The sequence below is a fragment of the Podarcis gaigeae genome, assembly GCF_964106915.1.
Source record: "Podarcis gaigeae genome assembly, chromosome: 3".
Classification (NCBI taxonomy): domain Eukaryota; kingdom Metazoa; phylum Chordata; class Lepidosauria; order Squamata; family Lacertidae; genus Podarcis; species Podarcis gaigeae.
The window spans coordinates 66,593,498-66,618,292 of record NC_139680.1 but is presented as its reverse complement, the minus strand read 5'-3'; the positions used below and the strand labels follow the sequence as shown (position 1 = coordinate 66,618,292).

Below are 24,795 nucleotides of genomic sequence, written 5' to 3'. Positions count from 1 at the left end.
CAAGGCACGTAAGAGACTTAACATGGAGGCCCATTGGCCTAAATATTGGGAAATAATTGAAAAAATTGGAGACAATTGGAGGTTGCTAAGTTTGGAGAAATTGAAAACTAAGGTACGAGACTGGTTGCACTATGCGCAAATTCAAGAGGTATTTAAAATAGATAAAAAAGTTGGATTCCAGGTGGAAAAATCGAAACTAGAGACTGAATTGTTAGAGCCAAAAAGTAAACTACTTTCGAGAATGTATAACTTGCTGCTTAAGTGGAATACACAGGACGAGACAGTCAAATCCGCTATGATAAAATGGGCTCAGGATGTGGGGCATAACATTATGTTTGTAGACTGGGAAAGGTTATGGAACACCGGTTTGAAATTTACGGCATGCACTGCCTTGAAGGAAAATATTATGAAAATGGTATACCGGTGGTACATGACCCCAGTCAAGCTAGCTAAGATATATCATCTGTCTGACAACAAATGTTGGAAATGTGGAGAGGCGGAAGGGACATTCTTTCATCTCTGGTGGACCTGCCCGAAAGTGAAGGCCTTCTGGGAAATGATCCATAATGAACTAAAAAAGGTACTGAGATTTACCTTACCTAAGAAACCAGAGGCCTTCCTTCTGGGCATGGTGGACCAGAGAGTGCTTAAGAAGGACAGAACCTTTTTCATGTATGCTACCACAGCAGCAAGGATCCTGATCGCAAAATATTGGAAGACACAAGATTTACCCACGCTGGAGGAATGGCAATCGCAGTTGATGGACTATATGGAATTGGCTGAAATGACTGGCAGAATCCGAGACGTGGGAGAAGAAACAATTGAGGACTGGGAAAAGTTTAAGGACTATTTGAAAAAACACTATAAGCTGTATGAATGTTAAAAAATGCACCTTTCAGGAAATTCTAGCTTCAGCAAATGTAAGTTAATGAAATGAAAATTAAGACACAAGAATTTAGAGGTAAATAATGAAACAACTTTATTGTGTTTAATACAAAGCATATAAGAAATGGGTTACAGTAAAATTGAAATTAGGGAACATGATAAAATGGAAGTTACAATAAGTTTTGAAATAAGTTAACAAATTGCTGATGCTTTATAAGACAGGGAACGCAGGGTTCGGAGGATGTGGGGAAGTCCTATAGATTGGATGGAAAAAGAATATGGAAATTTGTTATTCTTCTACTCTATTTTCTTATAACCACTCTTTATTCTTTTTTCTGTATTTCTGTATCTCTAAAAAGCAATAAAAAATATTAAAAAAAAAAAAAATCTCCTAAAATCAGAACATGGGAAGTCAACCAAAATATTTAATTTGGAATCTGACAATTGGCTTTTTTAATTGAATTATGATTTGGTATTGTATTAATGTGGTCTATATTGAATTGTTATTAATGAAAAATTAATAAAAAATATTATTAAAAAAACCTCTACAATATAGGGTGATGGCCATTAAGCTACATGGTTTTAAAAGGAAGCTAAATCAATTTATGGAAGATAAGGGTTATCAATTGCTGCTAGTAAATGATAACTATACTACCTCCAGAATTGGAAGCAGTATTCCGGCTGTGGCCCTCATATCCTGCTTGTGGCCTTCCCAATGCAATCTGCTTGGCCACTCTACTTATGTTCTTTTGCTAGGTCCAAGCTATCTGAAAGAACATGTTCCCTCATATGAACCTGCCCAGGGTTTAAGATCTTTGGAGGAGGCCCTTCTCTTGTTCCCACCACCCTCAGGGACGCTTGATAGGGATGTGGAAAAAAGGGCCTTTTTGGTGGCTGCTCCCAGACTTTGGAACTCCTTCCCTGGAGAAGTTAGACTGACTCCCTCTTTCTCATCCTTCCAGGAGCAGGTGAAGACTTTCTTGCTCTAAGTCCCCCGAGTCCCTGTCAGGGAAAATTTCTCTAATACCTGAGATGTCACACACAAAACAGCATAAAAGAAAGAAACAATAGCAAGTGAGCAAAGGAGAATCAAGATGGCAAACGGCACTTAGTCAGCGTGAGTGTGAGCTCCCTGATTTATCTTTTAAGACTGTTTTAATTATAGAAACCTATTAACTTTTAACTTTAGTTTTTAGTTTTTAGTTTTAGTTTTAAATTAGTAAGTAGGAGGACGCCTCTTTCTATCGGGGAGACAACCATTGACCTTGAAACTGGGGCGGCTGCATGAAGAGAGAAATGACTAAGCAATTATACAGCCCTGCTTGTGGGAGAGGAACTGGGAAACGTACCAGAGATTCCAGAGATTTAGACGACACAGAGGAACTGAGATGCCTGCCTCTTGCTAAACAAACAAAAATTAGTGAATCTGAAGGTACAAAGGATATTTTTAATGTTCTAGTTTCAAACTCTTTCACACTGCTAGCAGAGATGAATGGTGAGGAGACCATTGTGAGAGAGCCTTTTGATAACCTGCCTACTAAACCTTCAAGCAAGGGTAATGCTGGTATCCACTCGAATGACTGCACTAGAGCCCGTGAAAGCTGCATTGATGAGATACTATTTGAACACTCGACTACTCTAGACCTAGTTGCTAAAATGGTGGACTATATCTTTAAATACATAAAAGACATCTGAGGATCCTTGGAGAAGATTATTTCGCTTGTATCCCTAGCAGGTAAAGACACTTCCCCTGATGTACCACCTGAGATGAAGCCCATACAAATGCCCAGAGCACCCGTTTTACCTCATACCTCCTGTATAATTCCTCAAGCTGCTGGCAATCAGAAAAGTGAGCAAAGTGAGCAAAATAAGAAGGAACAACACTTTGCACCTCCTCACAAACTGCTGCTGCAAGCTACCAAAATCTGCCTAATGGTTTGCCCCTTTAGAGGCAAGGTGATAAACTGGCAGTATAAGAGTGATATAAGGAGACACCTAGCGGAGCTTCTGAGGGTAATCCCTAGCTCTATTGACCTGAAGCATACTGAGCATATTAGCAGCAGACCTCAGAAGCAGAGAGTGCTGCTCTCCTTTAAAACCAAAAAGCTCCCTGCACTTATTATGTCCTCAAGAAGCCTTCTAATTAACTATGGAATCCTTGCTACAAGAGTCTTTACCAATACCAAGATCTGCTCCCTCTTACCAAACTGCTTGTTCAAAAAGAAAGCAGACAAGGCTGAGGGTCCGCCAATTGCCACGACCCCAACTCCCCTGGCCGCAGATCTAATCAGCTGGATTGACGCCCCCCTGCCTCCACTGACAAAGGCTATACATCTGGAGAATTCTACGGAGCGTGAGTTACTTCTATCCTTCTCCCAATTGCCAAAACTGGAGCGAACAGAGATAACGGACAGATTGGACGAGTTGCTACTCTGTCTCCGTAACTCAGAAGATCATGCTCATGTAAATAAGATGAATTCCTCACCAATTGTAGATCAGTCTACACAAGCCCAAGTGGTACCTGTTCTAATGACCTTTGATCTGCAACCTGGCTGTACACGGCCTTGGGATGTCAAGCCCGGGCAGGATACAGTGGAAGATTCGACAACCCTCTGGTCAAACTCGGAAGCTGTGGCAAGACTGAATGCTCTTTTGGAGGCAAACCGAAAAGGATGCCTTCCACCTGCCTTACACTGCATGTTCCCTACAGCAACCGCAGATCCAAAAGGCCCACCCCCCTCAATCTTAGAGCATACTTTAAATGCAGAGTCTATGGACCTGTCATTAAGTGATACTCCCGTGCACCAGATCCATCCTTGCAGCTACCAATAATTAAGCCACAATCCATGGCTGCTGCTGCGGTAAGTGGTGCTCGGAAATTGCCTGGTAAGCAAGCTACAATTACTTCCTTCTTCCAGCCTATTGCCCCCCCCTCGCCGCATGCATTCCCAGGTGGATTCTGCCGTGCTGGTTCCGCAAGGCCCAGCATGACTCGAAGGGGAGACCAGGAGATTACTTACTTTCTTATCCTGGAATGCAGCTGGCATTAAACCTAAGCTGATGGATCCATCCTTTGTCGCCTACATAAAAGGCAGTCGTATTCTTTTGCTGCAAGAGACCTGGGCTTGTGAGGGCTTCTCCTTATCAGGGTATAAGGGCTTCTACCTGAATGCACAACAGAATCCACTATCACCTGGTAGACCACAAGGTGGGTTGGCTACCTTAGTTTCTTTGGCCTTAAATCTGCAGGTAGAACAAATAGACATCCAGTCGTCATCCATGCTGGGTGTAAAGCTACAAACAGCGGAGGAAGTGTTCGTGGTGATTAATGTTTATTTGCATCCAACCTATAAGAAAAACCTGGTGGACCAAAGATGGAGGGGAATTCAACTGACCCTTGAAACTCTCCTAGAGAAATATCCTGAAGCCACCTTCCTAGTTGCAGGAGATTTCAACGGTCGATTGTCTCACTCTGATAAATCATTATTTGCTAAATATAATATCCCTCACTACCCATTTTAACCTCAGACCTTTTACCCAGGAACTTTAAAGACAGTGTTGCTACATACGCAGGTTTTAAATGTAGACAAACTTTGATGGCTCTTAATTTTCACCTCCTAAATGGAGCTCTCAGTTCTGATTACCCTGCCGAATTTACTTTCTGGTCAGGCTCCCGAGCCTCTACCATAGACTTTATTTGGACATCAGTAGACCTAATTCCCAAAATTTCCAACTTTAGGGTGGTAACGAGGCTGGAAAGTGACCATTTTCCATTAGAACTCTCTCTGACCCTGGATGGAGAATTGGCTACCTATTCCTGCATGCCTATTACAAATAACCAGCTTCAGATGAGGCCCACTGCCTTAAAATGGACCGACAATATGGCTCAACGGATAAATGAACTCCTTTGGTCGGACCAACTGCAAGAGACAAGGGACTCCCTTATCCAGGCAGTTGAGCCACTGCCAATATATGACAATTTAGTAGAACTGCTAAAACCTTCGTTGGCTAAGGCCCCGATAATGAATAGTAACCATTTCTCTCATAAAAAGTGGTTTGACGAGGAATGTAGACACTTCAAGAACAACCTATATAATGAATTCTTGGCATATAGGGCATCAAATGACCCCGCACCTAGCAGTCACCTTATGAACCTCAAGAGAAGGTATAAAGCACTATTAAAGGAAAAGAAGCTTGCGGCAGAAAGAAATGATTGGAAGAACCTTCTTGTGATGGCCTGGGATTCCGATTCAGAGGCTGAACCAGAGGAATTCCAGCCTGCACAGGAGTCCCCGCCTCCAGGGCTGGCTGAATTGGGGCAGGGCCTTGATGCTGAAGCGCCTGCACCTGTGTCGGAGCCTCAGGAGCAGGCACCAGGTGATCCCACTCTGGCTTCAGAGGTGGTTGAGGACTCAGTGCCTTCAGGTGAGTCTCCCCCTGGGCCCAGTAACCCTTTAGCCTCTCCTGAACTGCAGAGACTCAGGGCAGAGAGGCGAAGGGAACTGGTTGCTCCCAGGAGGAGTGCTCACCTTAAGGCCAAGAGAGGCGGGTCTCCTGGGGGCCGGGACCGCCCCTGGCCTCAGAACAGATAAAGGCCAGTCAGCCCAGTCCCAGTTTGTGGGAGCAACGTCGTTGTTGAGTTCCTGTTCCTGCCCGGACCCAGACCTGACTCTCCAGTGCTCCTGTCCCCGCCCGGCTTCCTGTTTCGGACCTTGCCCCGCTCCTTGTGGACTGATTTCCAGGCTAGTGACTCCGGACCGGACTTTGACTACGCCTATGGTAACCTGCCCCCCGGGATCAGCACACTTCTAAAAGCTGCAGAAAATAGAAATCCCTCCTCCTTTTGGCACCAAATTTCTCATTACCTGGGTAGACCGTTGTCAAGGATAGAACCTCAAATTTCAGCTGACACCTGGGAAAGCTTCTTCTCCGATTTATATGCAGCTCACGCTGCCAGCGGAGGAAGGTTAGACTTGGCCCCCTTGCCTGAGTGGGATCCTGTTACCTGCTCTGAAGTGGAAACATTTATAGGCCAATTTGAGGTGGGCAAGGCACCCGGAGACGATCTTATCTCCATAGATGTTATTAAAGCCAATAAGGATTGGTGGTGTCCACCCCTAGCAGCTCTTTTTACTTATATAAACAAAACAGCACAATTTCCTCCAAGCTGGAACTCGGCACTGATTGTGTTAATTGGCACAGACCCAGCCAATTTTAGACCAATTAGCCTGCTAAATGTTATCGGGAAGATCTATTCAAGATTTCTACTTAACAAATTAACGACCTGGATGGAAAGCAACAATATCATCGCAGAGGAACAGGCGGGTTTCCGCCCCGGAAGATCAACAACAGACCAAATCTTAATCCTAAATCACTTGGCCACCAAGTACGCTGGCAATGGCCTAAAAGCCCTCCACGTCGCCTTTATAGACTTTAAGCAGGCCTTCGATCTAATTCCCAGGAACCAGCTATGGACAAAATTGGCAGCGACATCTATTGACCGCTGCCTTCTCCTGCTGATTATTAATTTGCATACAAATACCCTCCTGAGGATTAGGCTAGATAGTAAGGGGCTAGTCTCCAATCCGGTTCCCACCACTAGGGGGGTAAGACAGGACTGTTTGCTTGCCCCTGCTCTGTTTAATTTCTATATTAATTCGCTAGTGGTGCATATGGCAAATGCAGATTTCCATCCACCAAAACTGGCAGGACGAGCCTTGAATGTCCTACTGTATGCGGACGATGCCGCCCTATTAGCTACCTCCCCCATCGGATTAAGGAGGATGCTTTGAGCTCTTCATGAATATGTGACCCAACACGAGCTCCAACTAAATTATGCCAAGACCAAAATAATGGTCTTTACTGCTCGACTGAAAAATAATTTATGGTCAATTAATGGTATTCCTTTAGAGCTGGTCAGTTGCTTCAAATACCTGGGTCAGGTTGTAAGATCAAATAGGTCCTTCTTGGCGCACAGAGAATACATAGCCTCGAACGCATCCAAAGCAGCCTTGGTGATTAGAACCCTGTACTCCAAGAAACAGGCACAAACTGTCAAAGTTGCCTTGCGACTCTTTAAAATGAAAGTCCTCCCTCTTCTGCTGGTGGGCATTGCCTTGGGCTCACGTAGGGACTTTGAAAAATTGGAATCTATCCAAACCCAATTCCTCAGGGCCATACTCAGGATCCCCCCCCCCTCCGTGGCAGGTGCGATCATGAGATTGGAAACCGGTTGTCAAGCCTTTAGGTATGTGGCCCTGAAAGCGAAGTTATGGCTATGGCTCTAGCTCTGTTTCAGACCGGTGGGTTTGGCCCCCTTGATTCTGAGGGATAACTTTAAATCTCCATGGGAAGGGGAGATAGTGGAGGAAGTGCAGAAGTGCGGGTTGTCCTCCCTTTATATAGAGTCCATGACGTATAGCCACTCAAAGGCGGTGATCGCTCAAAGATTAAGGGATATTGCCAGACAGGAGGACATAGCCCGTGTGAAACCTGGGTTGTTTCTGGGGGAGCAGTTGTATCGGGCTGCTCCAGCTCACTACCTGGCGGATATCCACTACGTGGAATACCGCAGACTATTTACTGCGGCTAGGCTGAATGTTCTTGACTCGACGGTTCTGAAGGGAAGATATGGAGGAGTCCCATATGACCAGAGATTATGCCACTGTGCGTTGGGTGAGGTAGAATCCACAGAGCACATTTTACTGAGCTGTCCCTTCTACAACGATTTAAGACGGTATCTTATAACTCCATACTTACCCCAGCTCAGTTCCCGGCAAAGAGGAAAGCAGACAGCATATCTGCTAAATAAGTCTTCTGGGAAAACAACTTTGTCAGTGGCTAAATTCCTTTTCCTGGCACTCAAGTGTCGGAAACGTATAACTGAATGCTTTGATGTGGGTTATCTGTGAGAGGTCTAGTACTGTGGCCCTACCTTATTTATGTACCCCTATGATGTTTTAGTTTATAATTCTGTATTGTGTAATGTTTTATTTCTGACTATCGGTCGAATAAAGGAAATTGAAAATTGAATAGCAAGTGAGCTGGGAAGGCTTATGTCGCTTGCTCCGCTGTATTTACCCAAAGCACTCCTTCTGTTTGTGAACTTTTTGATACATGCCTCTTTTCCCCAGAACTATGTCCCAGTCCATCCAGGGATGGAGCTATAAGAGCACTGTGGAGGGCAGCACAATTCAGCATACAGGACATCCATGAACTATGCTTTACTCACTAGCTTCAGTTATTTCCTGGAGTTAATGTACGGTTCAAGATTTCCCTGTAGTGACCTTCTTCTTCCTTAACCATCTTGCAATAAATGACGTGTCATGCTACTGAATGATAATCACCGTGTCAAATGAGAATGTTCTGGTTTATTGAAGTCAATGAAGCAGAAGTAAGAAAACCAATGGAGTAAGGCTTTCACCTGAGCTCTGAAACAATAACACTGGTGTAGGGAACCTTTGGCCTGCCAGATGACGCTGAACAAAAACTCCCATCAGCCCCAGCAAGCATGACCAGTGCATAGCTGTCAACATTTCCCCTTTTTAAGGGAAATTCCCTTATTCTGAATAGGATTTCTCGCAAGAAAAGGGAAAAGTTGACAGCTATGGACCAGTGGCCTTGGATGGTGGCAGTTGTAGCTCAGCAACATCTGGCAGGCCAAAGGTTCTTGACACCTGCATAAACAAAGGAATGGGAGGATGGTAACTGCATGTCATTCAAGAAGTGACTTGCCTTATGAACATTCCTTATTTATTACAGCATCATGGAAAGTAAGAGGCGGGAGGGTCATTTCTTCTACTTGATAGTCCTCTATTTGAAGGACTCTCCATTAAAAGTCCAGTTTAAAGACCAAAAAATGAGGGAACAGCAGAGGCATTGAATTTGTTCATCAACAGGTAATATCTGGACAGCACACTTGAGTAGTGACACACAGGCCACCAAGCCAATCCACTTCAGTTTGGTAAGTCACATCCTACCTCACTGTGGTCAGATGTCCTGTATTTCTATGTAAGTAACAGTAATTCTAAATTTGCAGAGGTTTTGCACATCTTTTTTAGGGGACACATGGCAACTCTTAAGCAGTCACCCTAGTAAGACATTAGAACTTTTAACAGCATACTAAGTAATAATAATAATAATAATAATAATAATAATTTATTTATACCCTGCCCACCTGGCTGGGCTTCCCCAGCTGCTCTGGGCGGCCCCCAACAGAACACCAATAACAATAATAAAAAAGCAACAACATCAAACATTAAAAACTTCCCTAAACAGAGTTGCTTTCAGATGGCTTCTAGAAGTCAGACAGTTGTTTATTTCCTTGACATCTGAAGGGAAGGGCGTTCCATAGGGTGGGTGCCACTATTGAGAAGGCCATCTGCCTGGTTCTCTGTAGCTTCACTTCTTGCAGTAGCATTTCAAGACAGAGATATCAGCTATGACTTAATCCATTGCATTATATATAGCTATTCTGTTCCAAAGGAATACAAATCCTGGTTAAGTGCCAAGACTCCTGGAATTTCGGACATCTCTTGGCAGAGATTGGGGTGGCCAGCAGCAATATACTCAAAGGCACAATAACATTTAGCCATGAGCAGAATTAGAATGGAGGACAGGCTGATGTTACACAAGGGCCTTGATGTTTTCTGGCTGCTGTTTCATATAGCATGGATTTACTAGATTTTGCATGGAAACCTGAATGATTTGTAAAATAGCTGCTTGTGTCTCTGGGTAGTATGCAGCATGGGATTACAGAAAGGAAAAATAGTGTCTCCATATTAGCAAACAATTGTCTGAGAGCTATTCAAATAAAGCAAACCAATAAATTTTTCAGATCAATTCTTTTGCTAGAAATGACACTTTTTCAAGGCATGTGGAAACAATGTAAAGGACGATAGTTGTCAAAGTTTTCTCTGTTTGGGGTTCCTTTTAATATCACATAAATACATTCCTGCATGCATTTAAGGACAGTTCATTTGCTCTTGAACCAAATGGCATTTTACATAGTCATTTTGCTTTGGAAACCCAGCTAGTCCTACAGTGGGGTTTTGTTTTGCTTTCAACCAATTGAACTATATTTACTAACTGTTCAATGGCCCTGTTTAAAAACTCTGTGTGTGCATGTGCCATGCACATGGTGGTATGAGTTTCCCTTCAAAACTTTGGAATAATCACAAATATTGTTTGTCAGACACTGCCTCAACTCACTTTCTGCCATTACTAAGCAGGACTGGATGGAATGTTAGTTGGAATTATTCCTTGTATAATCATGTTTGCACCCACATCTACACACTTCATAAAAGCAATGTACAAATTGACCCTAAGTCATCCATTTTTGAAAGAAAAAAAGTGGTTGAGTTGGTTCCCTTTTTTCAAATAGGTTTCAGATTTTTGCAAATAACAATGGAAGAATCAACCTACCACCACCGAAAAGGCAAGATCCTTAATCAGCAACCAGTTGACACTTTAGTTGCAAGCTTACAAAATTTTTAGTCATATCAGGGCTTGCAGTCCAAAATTTGATAGCGGTTCGGTTATCAGCCATTGGTTAAAAATGGTGTTATCAAGTCAATGATGGGAGTGCTGCCTTTTGTATGAGATGCATCAGCTGTGTTAATTTTGTTTCCTTTGGACATGCTATGCCAGAGATACGTTTCCCATTCCTGTTTCTTTCATTTCTCTAGAAACTGATTTGCATCACTAGCATCTTCTAATCTCATAAAGTAATCTATAGGCCAGGGATCTGGCATGTGTCATTACAAGTCTGAGCAGACATTTCCAGTAAATACAGTTTTCGTTTTACACTTAAAAACAGATACTGAGATGACTCAAAACATGTGGTGATTTGCTTGCGAACTTTAAAAATTTGATTTCATGAAGTAGGAGCAGTTGTCTGTGTCTGAACAGCAGGGTTGAAAGTCTTTACCAATGAAAGGTCAACATTCCAACAGATACGGCTGGAATCATTCATCTTCTTTCACAGAATGCAAATGATCATTATGAGATAGGTCACCAGGCTTCTGTTTAGGAAACAGGGAAATGTGAAAAGTGCAAACAGGCATCAGAGGATATGGATTCTGCTTGGCCCTTACTGAAGAAACCTTGCAAGGGTGCTGTTTTAACACCAGGAATCAGCATTCAAGTGAAATGATAAAAGCAAAGTAATAACACTCTCAATATATACAAAAGAATCTCTCCACCCTTCATATAAAAGGAAATGGGAATAGGATTTAGCAAATACTGGGTTAACAATCATCGAAGTAGAATGGACATGGGCATTAGAAAACATTCCAAAAATGCTTATTGGTGCGAACCTGAAAGACAATATTAAAATGGTACTTAATTCTACACAGCATTAGTAAAACATTTGTCCAAAACATGCAGCTCTACAGTTCTATGATTCTATGCATTGTCTTGGAGCTAAAATAGAATTAAGGCAGATTTAATGCATGTTTTATGGAGTTGTAAAAAAATAATGAGGGACGTGGGTGGCGCTGTGGGTGAAACCTCAGCGCCTAGAACTTGCCGATCGCATGGTCGGCAGTTCGAATCCCCGCGGCAGGGTGTGCTCCTGCCGTTCGGTCCCAGCACCTGCCAACCTAGCAGTTTGAAAACACCTCCGGGTGCAAGTAGATAAATAGGGACCGCTTACTAGCGGGAAGGTAAACGGCATTCCGTGTGCTGCGCTGGCTCACCAGATGCAGCTTGTCACGCTGGCCACGTGACCCAGAAGTGTCTGCGGACAGCGCTGGCTCCAGGCCTATAGAGTGAGATGAGCGCACAACCCTAGAGTCTGGCAAGACTGGCCCGAATGGGCAGGGGTACCTTTACCTTTTAAAAAAATGGTGCATTTCTGGACAGAAGAACTGGCTTCAAGCTTAAGTCTGATTCCTCAAGGTGCTAATTTACAGGGGAGCCTATGCATGCAGGACAGACTCCCCTCATCAGACCATCCCACCACAATGCATTGATGACGGGAACAGTGGTGACAGAGAGGCAATGGTGGGGGACATTCTTACCCCAGCACAATGAACAATCATGTGAGACAAGTATGTTTATGTATACTTTGTTGTTTAGGCGTTTAGTCGTGTCCGACTCTTTGTGACCCCATGGACCAGAAGCCTTTAGAACAACGTGCCCTAGCAGGAATGAATGTTCCTGCTATTGCCCCATTAAAACTGGAGGAAGGTGTCTTGCAGTTCCTCCTGTGGCTCCCAGAGTGAATGTTCCTGCTATTGCCCCATTAAAACTGGAGGAAGGTGTCTTGCAGTTCCTCCTGTGGCTCCCAGATAACATCAGACCAGGCCATTAGTGAACTAGACCTGCAAAAATGCTGGCCAGGATGGTGCCAAGGACACGTGGCTTTAAGCCAATCTGTGCCATTTGCACTCAACCTTGGGTTTTGAATATGGACGGGAGACAGTGTGGTTACATTTCCAGATCACTTTTCTTGGGGCAGTTTGGAATCCTTCTCTTCATGCTGTCTTAGATAGAAGTCTGATTTCATCTATCAGATTCTGTGGTGTAGCTGATAAACAACACCTCTCCCAAGTCATCAGGTCAATCAACTGATGAGAAAGGGGAGGGGTGATCTCTGTCTCCATTGTGGTGCTGAGATTTGGCAAAGAAGAATTTACTTAGCTAGCAAGCTTTCACTAGGCAGAGAATATCTGGAGAATAGTCAACATCAAACTTTACATAGGAAAGTTTGGGGAGCTAATAAGCTATACCTCAAACTCATTTGTCAGTTATTTCAGAACAGTGGCCAGGTATCAATGCCTAAAATGCATAAAACCCCCCAAGAGCTGGTCAGTTCTCATTTAAAATAAGCAAAACACTAAAATTCAAATAAAACTCACAAATGGCTACAAACAAAACTACTTGATTCTAAAGTTGACAATCTAGGCACACTTACTTTGACGGAAGCCCCACGCTGAACTCAGTTGGATCAAGTGCAGGATCAGCCCTAAATGTCACCACATTTCCAAAATATCAGCTCTTTTCACTAACCTTGCCAAGATCCCTGATTCACATAGCCTGAGCTTTGTGTAAATCCACAGGAACATGGCTTCCCTGAGTCAATCTTGTCTCATAGGAGGGGAGAATCTACTCATGTTTACACCTGTTATGAAAGTTACCTCCATGGGAGACAGAATGGGTTAAGGATGGCATCCTGCATATGTCCGAAACCTGGCTTATTGGTCACTTGCTCTGCACCCCCCTGTATGTTGTCTTGTAAGGCGAGGAAAATAGGAATGATAGGATCAAGTCCTGTTAGCAGTGACTAGTAGGCTTGAGAAGGACTACTTCTCTACTTGAAGGAAGCCCCATAATTCTGGCCAATTGTACACAAGGCTTGAAAGATGCATGTACAAGAGAGTGACTTCAGCTTTCATTCAGAAGAAAATTATTGCATCACTCTTTCCTCCCTTTTTTAAAAAAAGAAAATCTTTGCCTTTGCTTCCAGGCCCCCAAGGGGACCCCCAAAAAACAATCCAGCTTTTAAAATAAGCTATTAGAATTCAGTACATAGATTAAGAAGTCCTTTGTGCCAATGGTGTGAAAAGGGGTTGGATTAGATATGGAGATGTGTTTCCTCACTGCAGACCTGGGGGAACAATTAGGATGGTCCACCCCAGAGACTGAATCTAGTTCATTTCCAGAGGCCCTCAGGGAGTTCCCTATACCTGCTTCTATTGAAGCCCTAGTAATTTTGTGGGAAAGACCCTCACTAAGAAAGAAAGCTGAGACTCCAATACTTTGGCCACCTCATGAGAAGAGAAGACTCCCTGGAAAAGACCCTGATGTTGGGGGAGATGGAGGGCACAAGGAGAAGGGGACGACAGAGGACGAGATGGATGGATACTGTTCTCGAAGCTACCAGCATGAGTTTGAGCAGACTGCGGGAGGCAGTGGAAGACAGAAGTGCCTGGCATGCTCTGGTCCATGGGGTCACAAAGAGTCGGGCACGACTAAACAGCAACAACAAGAAAGGGAAAACACCCCCCCACAAAATATGATATGGATTCGCCAGAAATATGCAAACGTTAATTTATACATACTTGTGCAAAATTAGTTATAATTGCTGTAATTTAAATAGAATATAATGACTCTCCTTGTAGTTGGGAAGATTATACCCAGCTAGCTGCAGTTGGAACTTGCCAGAGGCTTGACACAGCTGACCCACATCTCCATGCAGCTTCACATCTGGGGAGGGGGGCCCTATTCCTCCTTGGCATAAAGTGGAGGAGAAAGTAGAAGGGATAAAGTAGCCAGGGGAGCAGTACAGATTTGGAAGGAAGGGATACAGTGGTACCTTGGTTCTTGAACTTAATCCATTCCAGGAGTCCATTCAACTCTCAAAATGGTTCAAAAACCAAGGCGCTGCTTCCGATTGGCTGCAGAACTTCCTGCACTCAATTGGAAGCTGCAGAAGCCGTGCTGGACGTTCAGCTTCCGAAAAATGTTCACAAACCAGAACACTCACTTCTGGGTTTGTGGCGTTCAGGAGCCGATTTTCTTGGGAGCCAAGTCATTTGAGTACCAAAGTACCACTGTACTTTAAAAGTGAAGCATGCAGAAAGTAGAAAACAACAGAAAACTTTTTCCAAGCCCAAAGAACACACCTTCCAGGGACAGAAATTGAGGGGAAAGAAAAATAACTTTATCCAGAAACCCCAGGGAGGGCTCTGTACTTGGAGCACCACCTCTGCCCCCTGGTGAATGCCTGTGGGTACCAAGTCTGTTCTTTCTACAGCTTAACATGTATTAAATAATAAAAAATAAGAGCAGTCTCTTCCGTCCTAACAAGTCAAAAGAAACAGAGACAGGTAGGGATGGGAACAGGTAGCTCACTTGCCATAGGGCCTTCCTGCCAAGGAGGAGAAGAATTAATCAAGGGAATTTGCACAAATAGCTTGTCAGTATCAATGGTGCTAAAGAGCAGAAAAGAGGTCCTACTGGGGAATTTTCTTTATCGTTCTCCAAGTTCTCAACTACAGCGTAAATAAAGAATCAGTGCTTTGTTGTAGTCAGGTTTTCAAGGGTACAAATCTGATAGCATTCAGTCAGGGGGGAAACTCATTTCAGGTATAAATTGGAATATTTCTTAAAATAACCAAAAATATAACATAGAGCAATATTTATGACTTTATTTAAATCCCAACATTTCCAACATGCCGATAAAAAAGAGATTTCTCTAGTCTTTAAATATATACCATCAAGCAACTGACCACAAACCACAGGATTCATATTTCAGATTCCCTGACCTGAACACACAAAACATTCCTTTGTGCATCCTGTGTAAATTATAGCAGGAAACCACAGTATAAATTCCTTATGAAAACTAATGCTATACATGGGATAATACCTTATATAAGCTATATACAGATCATTTGCAACATTTCCAGAAGTAAATACTAAAAAAACAAAAAAAAACCATTTATTTAAAGAGCTTTTCCATTATCATCGAAAACACAGACTGAACAACTTAGCTATGCATTCTGGAGGAAATCTTATTCTCTTCTGAACAGCAATTGTATTGATCTCAGCAGGCAATGGAAGCAGAATTAAAGGCTCAGGGATTTTTCATTGCTGTGATATATTTCTAGGTACACTAATAATAACAGTAAGTACACTAATAATATCAGTGGCAGTATCATAGACAATGAGGTTAATCCAAGGCATGATTATTGCCAAACTGAAAGCTTTGACAGCCTGCAAGCATTGGAATGCATTGAAATCAGCTCAAAATTTAACATTATGTGATTTGATGGCAACATCCCAATAAGAGCACCAAGACTCATCACAGGGAAAGCAGAAGCATGACTGACATACTTCTCCTTTGCACAACTCTTTTATTTCATGCTTAGGAGGCTTATTGGAGGGATTGACTCAGGAATCCCCTCATCCTGGGGTTAACATTGACATTGTTGCACACATTTTTTATTTAGCTTTAGGGCAGTGGTTCCCATTCCCCACCCCCACCCCATGGACCACTTGGAAATTGTTGGGAATTATATTTCCCTGCCTGTTGTCGCAAATGTAATGTGCTGTACAATTTTTGATTGTGTTTTGACTGTTTCTTTTATTTCTGATATTGCATTTTACTCTATCGCATTTTGAATTCCATAGAATTCGATAGAACTCAAATTGGAAGGGTTCTGCAGAGACACTCCACAGAGCACCTGAATGAAGCTTGCAGACCACAGTTTGGGAACCCCTTCTCTAGGAGATTTTTCTTATATCTACCCTGATGTTTAGCTTTCTGAATTCAGTGAGACTTACTCCTAAGAAAGCATGTGAAGCTAGCAGCCTTAATCAGACAATGGTTCCAATTAGAAAGATCTTAAAACATAAATCGAGGATCTTAGCCCACAGAAATATAATACGAATACTAAGCTATTTACATCTATTTTTAAAAATCATGTAAATCTTGTAATCACATGGCACTATGGCCAACTGCTGGCCACATGACCCCGGAAACTGTACGCCGGCTCCCTCAGCCAATAAAAGCAATAAAGCAAGATGAGCACCACAACCCCAGAGTCGGTCACGACTGGGCCTAATGGTCAGGGGTCCCTTTACCTTTATGGCCAACTGATGAACAAGTGGTAGGATTTATTTACTTACTTTGTATATCAAAATGCCCAGAGGAAAATGCTTTGACAGAAAAGAAAAGAAAAGAAAAACAGCAGTTTCATCACTGTGTTTTAGGTTAACTGGAGGATATTCACAAAGATAACTATTTTTACATTCTGTGTCTTCAGAAATGAGTCAATTTGTTAGACTAGATGAAGTCTGCATCTAAACTAAAGGCAATGGTTACAATGCAAATATAAACACACAGTGATGTTGCATACCATTGTGAATAATAGCGCAAGAGAGGTCTTTGTCGACGAAAGAGACATCAGGGTTTCACTCCAGCAAATGCCTATCATAGAGGGGCGCAGAACTATCACTTGGGTCTCCGCACTGCAGATCCTTGCAATGGTAGACTTCATAGGTGTCTTCATAGAGCCCACAGAAAATCATACAACTGAGATTCTTTCTATATACATTCATCCCCAAGAATTGGAGTCAAGAGTCTGGGAAAGCCTTTATGATAGAGTCGTAAGCAGGAGGTGGTGTTTGTGTTGAGTTGGAGACACGAAGACTATTATTGGACCAGTGGAACTCAGGACGAGATAGGCTGTTGGTGGTGGTCCCAGTAAGTGTGGTGGTGGTGGTGGTGGTTGCTGGTACCAGCGTAATCAGCTGACTCTCCGTTTCTACAGGAAGCGGGGGGCTCTGCAGGAAGGGATGAAACGTTGAGGCTCGGAAGCTTGATTTCCTTGGGAAGGAGTTGGCCTGCTCCAAGGAAGCTTGCCTTTGGAAGGTCAGGCTAGCCAAGCTGAGGTTACTGCGGCGTTCGCAGCTGCTGTTGCGATAAAATCCTGGCCTGCTGGCAGAAGATCCACGAGAAGCTCTGGGACGCCGGCTGGAGGACGAGGTGCTCCACTGGGAAATATGAGCACTGGCTCTGCGACTAGACAGGCAAGCCAGCAAAGCCCAGATTACGCCTCCGATCACAAGTCCAATGACCATAGAAACGGAAAATGCTATGATCATATGATCTAAAACAAAAGAAGTAAAATGGGGTGAATATTTCAGGGAATCATATAATTGTAGAGTTGGAACGGACCCTGAGGGCCATCTATTCCAATGAAAAAAAATACAACAACTCTACTAAAATGTGTGGGAGGATAAAAGCTTTATTTTGTGCATCAATGGAGCTTGTACTTCTCATATAGAATGCAATCCTAAGCATGTTGACTGAGCTGTAAGTCCAAAATCAAATGGACTTTTGAAGTGTGTTCAAGACTGCTGACTGAGATAGACCAAACAGAGTACAAGATTTATCACTTCCATTTTGCATAACTTTAGTGGTCAGTTTTCACATTATTTATCAATTAAGAAAATAAGGTCAGTGTGTTCACAAACTTCTGTATTCACAAACTATATTATTTTGAATGTATCTCTGTCCTTGTTTAAGTAGAAAATTTGCCTTCATTTGTTTTGTAATGGCTAATCTTTTTTTAAAGCAATTAAAAAAATGCTTTGTGGCTTTTTCTGTAATCAAGTGGTAAATAAATTGTATGAAATACATAAAATATGAAATAAATAAAAATCAGTCCTTCCTTTGAGAATGTGTCCAATTGCACAGTGGCATTCCCCACACACATCAAGTTTGTACTCCGTAAGAAAGTAGACTGTTCTGCTGAACAAGCCCTTCAGTTAGAAGAACAATATTGCCATTTAAAACATGCCTTCAGTTAACAGTTGAGGTAAATAAATTTTGCCTTTGATGTGAAGAATTTCCAGGAAAGCTAAATCATGTGAATAAGTGTGGCAAAATTTATCAGGAGTGCGATTTCACACATCTCTAGATCAGAAAGTGTGGCAGAGAGTAAGCTAGCCATCCTGTTGCAGAAAATAAAACCAAAATAATATTGTTGTGTCTTTTTATAACAACAACAACAACAACAGACTCTGCAATTTTTCTTAGAATGATCAATATATCCATATAGTGTAAGTATATTGCCCTCTGCTGGAAAACTACATAAATGAATACCGGTATATCAGTTTCACAGCCCAACACTCCCCCACCCCTGCCAGTCCACACAGCCATTAAAAAGAGAATATGTGTGTGGGGGGGGGGGAATATTACCAGAAATTTAACACATTTAGTAGGATTTTGAACCCTTACATGACCACTCTTACATAACAATTCATTTCAAAAGGTTTCCTTGTGAAAGTAGCTACAAAAACTGTTGAAACCAAATTGGCAATCTCAATAAAGAAGGCATTTATGACTCTGACTGTAAATTTCTCTTTGGTTCTTCTGGATATATTTGAATTTCTGCTCATTTCTTTTTCATATCTAGGCTTGGATGGTATGTGTTGATATATTTCTTTAGTTCAGTTTACAGCTGTTGTAGGAAGGTGATATGTATTATTTCCAAAATATACTTCCCCATGATAATCCACCACAATCATTACTACCAAATGTCAACTTTGCACCAGGAAAAGTGTTTGTGACCAGTTTCTTTCCTGTGCCTTTCAGCAACAGCTTGATATTAGCTGATGCTAATTGTTGCCATTAAAAACTTGCCCTGTGATTCCCGCACACCACGCTGCTCTCAGAGCCACAAAAACTGGCTGGCCAGATAAGTACTGCCTGTTTTGGGTCCACAGTTAATGGCAATGCTCCAATCATTTCAACTCCCATGGGGAGGTTTCAGAAGGTACTCTCTCCTTCTTCTTATGCTGCTGCAGCTCTGTAACATGGCAAGCTAAATTCCCCCGTCCTAAAAAAGTATTAAAGGTACAAGAAACTGACTACTATATATTTTGCTGCTCTGCTATGGTGTTAGGTACAGAAAGACATGGTAGGTCCCAGGAAATGGTCTAAGCAGGGGCGGAGGAAGAGGGTGCGGTGGGTGCGGTCCAACCCGGGTGTCACCACTGGGGGGGTGACAAAATGCCAGGCAGCACTCACTGCAGGGCCTGCAGCATACCCGAGCCACACGTCTCTTCTGGGAGAGACATGGTGGCTTGGGCGCGTGCAGGCTCCGCGCTGCCCGAACGGTCCGCCCGCTGCCTCCCATCCAGCTATAGGGCAACTGAGTGGGAGGAGGCAGGCAGACTCTGGAGGCCCCACGGTGCACCCCACACTGCCCCTATGGGAGGCTTGCCCCGCCCCTGGGTCTAAGGGCTCGTGCAGCCACCCTGCTGAAGCTAAGCAGGTCAAGGTCTGACAATTCAGGGAAATGTCTGAGATCCTGAACTCCTCAGGCTGTTGACTAAATGCGCAGGCTTATTTTACAGTTCTTCACTTGCCTGCTTAACAGTTACGTGCAGATGCAGAATGGTAATCTTGTTCCCTGAACTTGCTTTTCCCCTTGTCTTCCTCCTGTAATTCCTGGGTTGGACTACACTACAGCTAGCCCAGTGCATTCTGGGAATATGGTCTGGATCAGCCATAAACATGGCATCCCTCTTTCCCAGCTACATGCGAAATCACAAGCATAATTGAATATTCACAGCACTTGAAAACACTTCTACCACAACTGTACAAGAAAAAACACATTGAGCTCCATGATGGAAGAAGATTAAGATAAATGTTGTCAGTAAACAGCTGTTACTGAAATTGTCAGAGATGAAAAGCTACTTTCTTAGAGTTTCAGTAGATACTCAAAATAAGGCACTTAACCATTTGAAACCTGAATCATTACAGCAGAATTATTTTTAAAATGAGCTAATTATGTCATGAGGTAGTTACCTACCTTTATTACCGATGTTTCTATAGTACTGAAGTGGTCATAATCCATTTCTGTAATGTTACCCTCTCTTATCCCCCCCATAAAGAATAAGTGGTCATATGCAATATAGCAGATAATAATAATAATTACGATTCCAGAAGGCAATTAGACAGTAAGAGGGGACAATAACATCACCCAGACCTAGGTGGGGCTTGATTTATGACTTTTGTTCATATTCAAAATTATATGAGGTGGACATTTCAGTTTCCTGTAGTTGTTGGTTACCCACCACTCAGCATGGCTTTTGCAAAGTTGGCAAGCCTGATGCCTGATGTGGAGCCAAGTTGCTTCAGGTGTTCCTTACAAAAAACGGAAATTCAGCAGACATTGCAATCAGCAAAATATCCTGTAACATTTGCAGAATGCATTAAAAATTTGGTCAACAAAACTTTGGCTTTGTGACTGGGAAAGATGTAGCTGAGAAGAAAGGCTGTGCATTTGTTTATTTTAACATTATACACTGAACTCCAACTTCCTTTTCCTGCCATATGTGAACAAATATTTCCAGCACATTTACAATATGCTGGTTTCAGTAGCAATGTGAATGATGGGTGGATTTCTTTTATTAGTATAATGAATATGGCACAGTTTTCCTCCCACTACATCTTGACTGCTACTTTTGTCACCAAAAATAAAAATAATGGGTAACTACTTTACCCTTTAAAGGTAAAGGTAAAGGGACCCCTAACCATTAGGTCCAGTCATAACTGACTCTGGGGTTGCGGCGCTCATCTTGCTTTATTGGCCAAGGGAGCCAGCGTACAGCTTCCAGGTCATGTGGCCAGCATGACTAAGCCGCTTCTGGTGAACCAGAGCAGTGCACGGAAATGCCATTTAACTTCCCGCCAGAGCGGTACCTATTTATCTACTTGTACTTTGACTTGCTTTCAAACTGCTAGGTTGGCAGGAGCAGGGACCGAGCAACAGGAGCTCACCCCATCGCAGGGTTTTGAACCGCCGACCTTCTGATCGGCAAGTCCTAGGCTCTGTGGTTTAACCCACAGCACCACCCACATCCCTATACTTTACCCTTTAGAAGTTGACAAAACTCCTATTTGTTCAGGTGGGTAAATTGCTCTCGACTCTATCACTCCGTTACTGAGTTCATCCTCTTTAAAGGTCCCAGATGCATGTTTTGTTCCCAGGGAAATTAAGGGTTAGCTCAAGCCCAAAAACTGATTTAGGTCCCAAATATCTGCAAGATTGCCTCCTTCCCTACAGACCCTCAGCAGAGTCCCTCATGGTATTTTCCAAAGTGTTGCCAGAAAGGGTGTGTGGCTCTACTTCCAACAAGCCTCTACCCTAGTCCAGAATATCTTGAATGCAGAATAGAGAGAAGTGCATACAACAGTGAAGGACTTGGGGCTTTCAAATTTCAGTGATTCCCTGTGCAATGCCAAAATTAGTTCCCCACCCCTGCCTCTCACCTTCCTTCTCTTGTTGTGGCATTCCCCTCTTGACTCAGTGCCCAGTCCAGGCAAACTAGTTGTGCTCCCCTAAATCCACCTCTGCAAACACATTTTTCCCACTCTCCATTTTATGGTGAGGTAGGTTGGGCTGACGGACAGAGACAGGCTCAAAGTTACCCAGTGGACTTCATGACCAGGTGAGGATTTGACCTTTGTCTCCCAGGTCCTAGTCCAACTCTCTAAAAGTTTGGGTTCTATGCCTCTCTGGGTATCATACTGACTGAACCTATGTTCCTCCTCGAACCTAGGATAATCACAGTTGCTGTTGATACCTCTGATCTCAAAACCCCCATGCCTTTAGGACAGTAATTCTCAAACTGCTCCAGATCCAGTGCTGGGTTTACATATAAGCTAAGCAAGCTTTAGCTTAGGGCCCCACTATCTTGGGGGCCCCCCAAAAAATCAAAGAAAAAAAAATGATGTACATTTATAAAATATAAGATAAAAAACAAATAAAATAAAACCTACATACAGCGACAGTGTTTTTGTGTTGTGTAGGCTCCTATGATGTAAATATCCCTGCCTGCTAGCCTGCTCCCTAAAATATCACTGGTTTGCTCATTTCTATGTACAGTGGTACCTTGGTTGGCATACGTCTTAGTTTGCATACATTTTGGATTACAAACACGTCAAATCCGGACGTGTGTGTCCCAGTTTGCAATCTTTTTTTGGATTACGACACTTTTTTGGTGGTGGGAGGCCCCATTGGTGAAAGCGTGCCTTGGGTTACAACCTGTTTTGGTTTACAAACGGACCTCCAGAACAGATTATGGTTGTAAACCAAGGTACCACTGTATAGGGTGCCTACATTCTGCATGTGTGTCAGGGAACTGCCATCAGAACAGAGGAGGGAGCCAGGGGGGATACAGACAGCTTCCGACACTTCTGAGGATCAGTGCCTCTTCCAATGGTGGTGAAAGCCACACCTCCAGTGGAGCAGGGGTGGGGGAGGGGGCAGCCAAGCAAAGGGAGGGCTCAAAGATGCTACTGAGAGCCCAAGCCCAGCTATCCAGGAAGCAAACATGCCATTTCCATCACCCAGCCTGCGCAGAGGGGTGAAATGTAAGGAGGGGGGTGGAAATTTAGGGTGTCTAAGTTCTTATGTTGGGGGAGAAGCTGGAAAGGGCCACTCCCAGAATCTGCAAGTGGCTAAGGCGGACAGTGGTTCTGCACTGTAAATAGTTTGCACCAATAAAACCTATAAAAGATAGGAAGGAGTCCTGCCTGGTTACTCACGAGCAACCACCGCCAGCACCTGACAGCGTGCAAATGGCTTTAGATACCTATTAGGTCCATAAATTTCCATAAAACAGGCATGTCCAACTCCCAAGAGACTACAATCTACTCTCACTATAAAAATACTGGCAGTGATCTACCATTGGATTGACCAAAGTTGTTGAGCTTTCTTTGAGGAGTTTTTTTTGGGGGGATCGATCAGGATCACCAGATCGACTGCGATCAACCACAGACACCCCGTGATCGACCAGTAAATCGTGATCGACTGGTTGGACATGACTGCCATATAGCATATATTTAACACAAAAAACCAGCTGCCATTTGTTGTTGACAAAGGACAGCTGGATATATAAAGGGCCCCATTAACTTCAGTAACTTAGGGCCTCATCAAACCTAAATCTGGCCTGTCCAGATCCCTGAAGGATATGTGATGCTGGGGATGGGGGGCTCCTCTCCCAAAATGAAGGAAAATCTGCATCAGGGAAGCACTATCCTCAAGGAGGCAGCCACCATAGAAGTGAGAAATTCACAAAGATAAGGGCCCCAAACAAATGTCTCTGTGGGATGGGAGCATCATTTAACAGTTTATGGTGGAAGCACACTGCCCATGTTTCTTGACATCATCTCACTGGACACTTAAATAGACTTATGTCAAGAGAAAACAGGGCAGGCTGTTCCCGTTTCCCAGTTCATGCTAAAGTAGCTGGAATGCCTGATGCTATTGCCACAGGGGAGGGGCTGTGCTTTTTCCATATCCTGGGGTTTGAAAAAGAAATGGATGTTCTATGTTGATCTAGTAGAATAATAGTAATGAGGATGCCAGTAAGTCCAGGAATGTGGAAAAACTTGCCCCAGTCTAGAAAACCAAGCAAATACACACACACACACACACACACACACACACACAACTTCTTTATAGTATTGAAAAATGTAACCAGGGCTGGTAGTAATTCTGAACTTAGCGTTGTAATGATCAAAAATCCTTAGTCAAACCTCTCAACAAAGTTTTCTTAATAACTGGCTGATTCTTTCCTCAGAAAGCAAAACAGTAATAAATAGTGTATAGTTTTTCTCATGGTTGTTAAAATGTTGAACACATTCAATGAAACTTGGCAGGGAAAATGGGATAGCAAAATATTAAGGTTTACCATCTTTGCAGATATGCCTGTTGTAAAATATGCTGTAAAATATTATAACAAAAGAGTATAATGAACACGTTAGAAAGACATCATCTAACGGACAACATAATTGTATCACAGAAACAGAATTCAGAGAGAATATAAAAATGAAAATAATTATAAGTCACATACTGATATGTACTTACCCCAGAAATTACTCGGCAATAAGTTGTCAGGACTGGTGTTGTTGGCATCCATGGTATTCAAAATTGTCAAAATAATGAAAATATTGTATCCACAGTGGAACACTTGGTGTATATTAGAAATTTGACTTGGAAAAGAACGCCCTTACATATTCCCTCAGATTGTTCTGTTTGCATGAAAGGAAATCAGTGTATCACATTTCCTGCTTTTATACTCAAATTAGCAACTGTTTGCCTTATCTTAGATTGCCACATGGTTCCTGAGACAGGGGGACGATTTCCTTCTCGTCATTTCCTCGGCTAGGCAGTGAATAATTCAAGAACAATACTTCACCCCCCTGTGTTCTGCTTGTTATTGGATCAAGCTCATCCCTAAAATAAAGAGGAGAGTTACTTTTCCTTTTCCAGCATATCTGTGCACAGAGAGCCTCACCCTGAATTCCTAACTATGCAAAAGCACACACATGGGCGACTCGTTTGTACGTTAGGAATTCATGACTGGACATCTCTAAACTTGGTG

General features: G+C 42.9%; 1 protein-coding gene across 2 annotated transcripts in view; it reads right to left on the bottom strand.

Annotated features, from left to right (window-relative positions):
• The window catches only part of LOC310841554 (VIP peptides-like), a 48,311-nt gene extending 23,846 nt beyond the window's left edge, over positions 1–24,465 (bottom strand). Inside the window, exons 1-2 of one of the 2 annotated variants that reach the window (XM_083732840.1) lie at positions 24,279–24,465; positions 15,019–17,501 (exon numbers count right to left, since the gene is read on the bottom strand). In XM_083732840.1, the coding sequence (XP_083588966.1) occupies positions 16,966–17,501; positions 24,279–24,330 (588 nt within the window). In that variant the 5' untranslated portion in view covers positions 24,331–24,465 and the 3' untranslated portion in view covers positions 15,019–16,965. Of the gene's footprint in view, positions 1–15,018; positions 17,502–24,278 lie in introns of those variants that run through there. The other variant, XM_083732839.1, reaches the window with a different exon arrangement.
• Positions 24,466–24,795: the final 330 nt, after the last annotated feature.